This window comes from Papaver somniferum, unplaced genomic scaffold (genome assembly GCF_003573695.1).
Source record: "Papaver somniferum cultivar HN1 unplaced genomic scaffold, ASM357369v1 unplaced-scaffold_154, whole genome shotgun sequence".
Lineage (NCBI taxonomy): Eukaryota > Viridiplantae > Streptophyta > Magnoliopsida > Ranunculales > Papaveraceae > Papaver > Papaver somniferum.
Window position 1 is genome coordinate 6,935,334 of NW_020624820.1, and position 3,553 is coordinate 6,938,886.

The 3,553-nt window shown below is 36.5% G+C and overlaps 1 protein-coding gene across 1 annotated transcript; it reads left to right on the plus strand.

Annotated features, from left to right (window-relative positions):
* Positions 1-425: 425 nt before the first annotated feature.
* LOC113336798 lies at positions 426-1,628 on the plus strand. The gene has a single exon (XM_026582473.1). The coding sequence runs from the start codon at positions 426-428 to the stop codon at positions 1,626-1,628; it is 1,203 nt and encodes a 400-aa protein (XP_026438258.1).
* The last annotated feature ends 1,925 nt before the right edge of the window (positions 1,629-3,553 follow it).

Here is a 3,553-nt window from a genome sequence, read left to right on the forward strand (position 1 = left end):
GGGATATGTATCTATGACTCCAATAATGACCTCGCTGGAACCGTTTGGATATAGACGTTGAGTTCGCGCCATGCCTGAGCTACTTTCCGCCAAGAAATCCCATGAACGTGTTATATGAAGCTCGAGCTTCTGATCAGGGAAAATGGACAAGATTTCATTGCTCTCTGCATTAAGAGAAATTTGTAGCAAATTAAGAAAACAAGATTGACCTAGCACTCTAATTTATTTATTTTTAAATAAGAATGCGATTGTGCTTTTTAGTTACCAGATAGTATCGAAGCTTCTTCTTCCGTAAGCATAGCTGAAAATACTTTAAAAGAACGGTGATATGTGTGTTTGAGAAACAATCTTTCACTTTCTTCCCTGCAAACTCAATTACGCAACAAATAACCGTCATTAAGCACACACATATATGGAACTAATACATGCATGTTAAGATTATTCTTTGGAATAAATATTTTGTCGAGGTCACAGACTCTCTAGTTGGTGACTATACATTATCCATCTTATATAAAAACAAGGCTGATGGTTTTGAGTGGGTTCTCACTGATGTCTATGGACCTAATAAGCCATGTGAAAGAAAGATTTTTTGGGAAGAGCTAGACAATAATTGCAGAATGTGGAACCTTCCATGGTGTATGAGTGGTGATTTCAACGCAGTCTCAAAGTGTGCTGAAAAAAAAGGTTGCACTAAGATCTCAAGGATCATGAAATGTTTTAATAAATTCATATCAAGTCATGATCTCATTGATCTTCCTCTCAAAGGTGCAGGATTCACTTGGTCCAATGGTCAGGCAAATCCAATCATGTCTAGACTGGGAAGATTCCTTATTTCCCCTTCTTTTGAAGCACATTACCCATTTATTTCTCAATTAGCCAAAGCTAGACCTACCTCAGATCATATTCCTATCCTTCTTGACATTTCTGATCCTTCTTGGGGACCTAACCCTTTTAGATTTGAAATTATGTGGTTCTTGGAGAATGGATTCATTAACATGTTAGAAGAGTGGTGGTCTTCTTTTTGTTTTGCAGGTAGTCCAAGCACAATTTTCTGGTGCAAGCTTAAGGCTCTTAAAGAAAAGTTAAAGGAGTGGAACATGGATACTTTCGGGCATACTACTTCCAGGTTGGAAAAAATTCTTTCTGACATTCTAGATCTTGAGAGTATTGCTGAAGAAGATGAGTTATCTTCTGAACAACTTAATGAGAAGTTACTTCACACTGTAGAATTTGAGAAAGTTACTCAGATGGAGGAGGTGGCTTGGAAAGCTAGATCCAAGTCAGAATGGCTGACTGAAGGTGACAGAAATACTCACTTTTTCATGAGTAAAGCAACATCCAGAAGGAGACATAACAGGATAAAGCAACTATACATTGATGGTAATCTTGAAGATGATAAAGTTAAACTGCAGCATCACATTGTAGACTTTTATAAAAATCTTTTCAAGGAGGAGGAAGTAATTAGACCTGAACTACAAGATATTGACTTTGATACCATCAATACTTTAGAATCTGGTATTCTAGATGCTAATTTCTCTGAAGATGAAGTACTTCATGCTATTAAAGCTCTTGGTCAGGACAAAGCTTCAGGTCCAGATGGTTACCCACTAATGTTCTTTTCTAAGTGATGGAATTTCTTAAAAACTGATATCATGGGGACAATTCAAGAATTCTGTGAAACAGGTAGTATTAATGTGAAGCATAATTCCACATTTATTGCTCTTATTCCAAAAAAGAGTCATGTTGAATCTATAAAAGATTGCAGACCTATTTGCTTACTTACAAGCACTTACAAAATTGTTGCTAAGGTTTTGGATAATAGGTTAAAACTTTTTATGCCTAAGCTTATTTCTCCAGTCCATTGTGCTTATATAGAAGGGAGGCAGATTTTTGATGGTACTTTAATTGCAAATGAGTTGGTGGACTCCAGACTAAAATCTGGGAAGTCTGGGATTGTCTGCAAGATTGATCTTGAAAAAGCATTTGACAGGGTAAACTGGAGTTACTTGGAGTTTGTAATGAAGAAGATGTGATTCATCCAAAAATGGTGTAAGTGGATGAGATTTTGTTACTCAACTGCAACTTTTTCTGTATTGATTAATGGATCAGCTTTTGGTTTTTTCAAAAGTACTAAAGGAGTTAGACAAGGTTGTCCACTCTCTCTTTTACTTTTCAATATTGCAATGGAAGGTTTTTCTAGGTATTTGGATAGAGCTGCTCATCTTAATCTGTTTAATGGTTTCTCTGTGATTGATGGTGAATCACTTGCATTATGCTGATGATACAATCTTGTTTATAGATCATAAAAAAGAAGAGATTACAAATTTATTCTCTACCTTCACTGCTTTGAGTTCATTGCAGGTCTTAAGATTAATACCTCCAAAAAGACTTATTGCAATTGGAGAAGTACCTAAACTTCAACAATGGGATGTTTACTTTGGCTCCAAAACAGATACATTACCGTTCTTGTACCTGGGCATTCCTCTTGGAGCAAAACCTAACAACAAAACTATCTGGAATCCAGTGGTCTAAAGATTTGATGCAAGACTCTCTTTTTGGAACCAAATTTCACTCTCAAAAGGTGGTAAATTGGCTCTCTTAAAGCATATTCTTAGTTCGCTGCCTTTGTATTACTTCCACCTCTTTAAAGCTCCCATCTCCATTATTAATATATTAGAGAAGAAGATGAGAAACTTCCTACGGGAACATAATAATTCTGGAAGTAAGTGTTCACACTTGATTAACTGGAAATTGGTTATGGCTACCAAAGAAAAAGGAGGTTTGGGAGTTCTTAATCTCAGGTTGATGAATCAAGCTCTCCTGGCTAAATGTTGTTGGAGATTTGGAGTTTAAAAATCACATCTTTGGTATAAGCTTATGGTGGAAAAGTATGGCCCTAACTTCTCTTTTTGGAAACCTAATACAGTCACTTCTCCTCATGGTGTCTCTTGCTGGAGAACTATAGTTGAATGTACTGCTCTTGTCACAAAGAATTTTTCTCTGAATGTTCACTCAGGCATAACTATTTCTTTCTGGCATGATAGATGGAAGGGAGACTCTTGTTTTATGTCTGCTTTCAGAAGTTTGTATAACTTGGATAAGCTGAAGGAGGCTAGTATTGCTGAACATGTCTCTGCAGATGGTTCATGGAAATTCGAGTTCAAAAGATGTCTGACACAGGATGAAGATCACTGGCAACTCTTTTGGAAATCATTGGCTCTAATCCACCTGAACTTGATGATCTTCCTGAAACCAGACGGTGTCCTTTAACTTCAAGTGGAATCTTCACGGTTAAATCTCTATATGCAGAGATGATAAAATTTTTTGGAGATGATAACTTTCCTCACAACTTTGTTTGGAATTCTGGAATACCAAGGTGAATTTTCTATTATGGTGTGCAGTCCACGATAAGCTTAATTCACAGGATATGATGCAGATAAAAGGGATTGATATATATATAGCTCCTGCATTCTTTGTGGGGATTTTACAGAATCGCAGGATCATATCTTCATTCACTTTAAGGTTGCGTATAAGATTTGGTGCTCTATATTGC

Excerpts from the sequence above, each read along its gene's own strand:
- LOC113336798 (XM_026582473.1), top strand. The coding sequence starts at position 426 with ATGCATGTTAAGATTATTCTTTGGAATAAATATTTTGTCGAGGTCACA.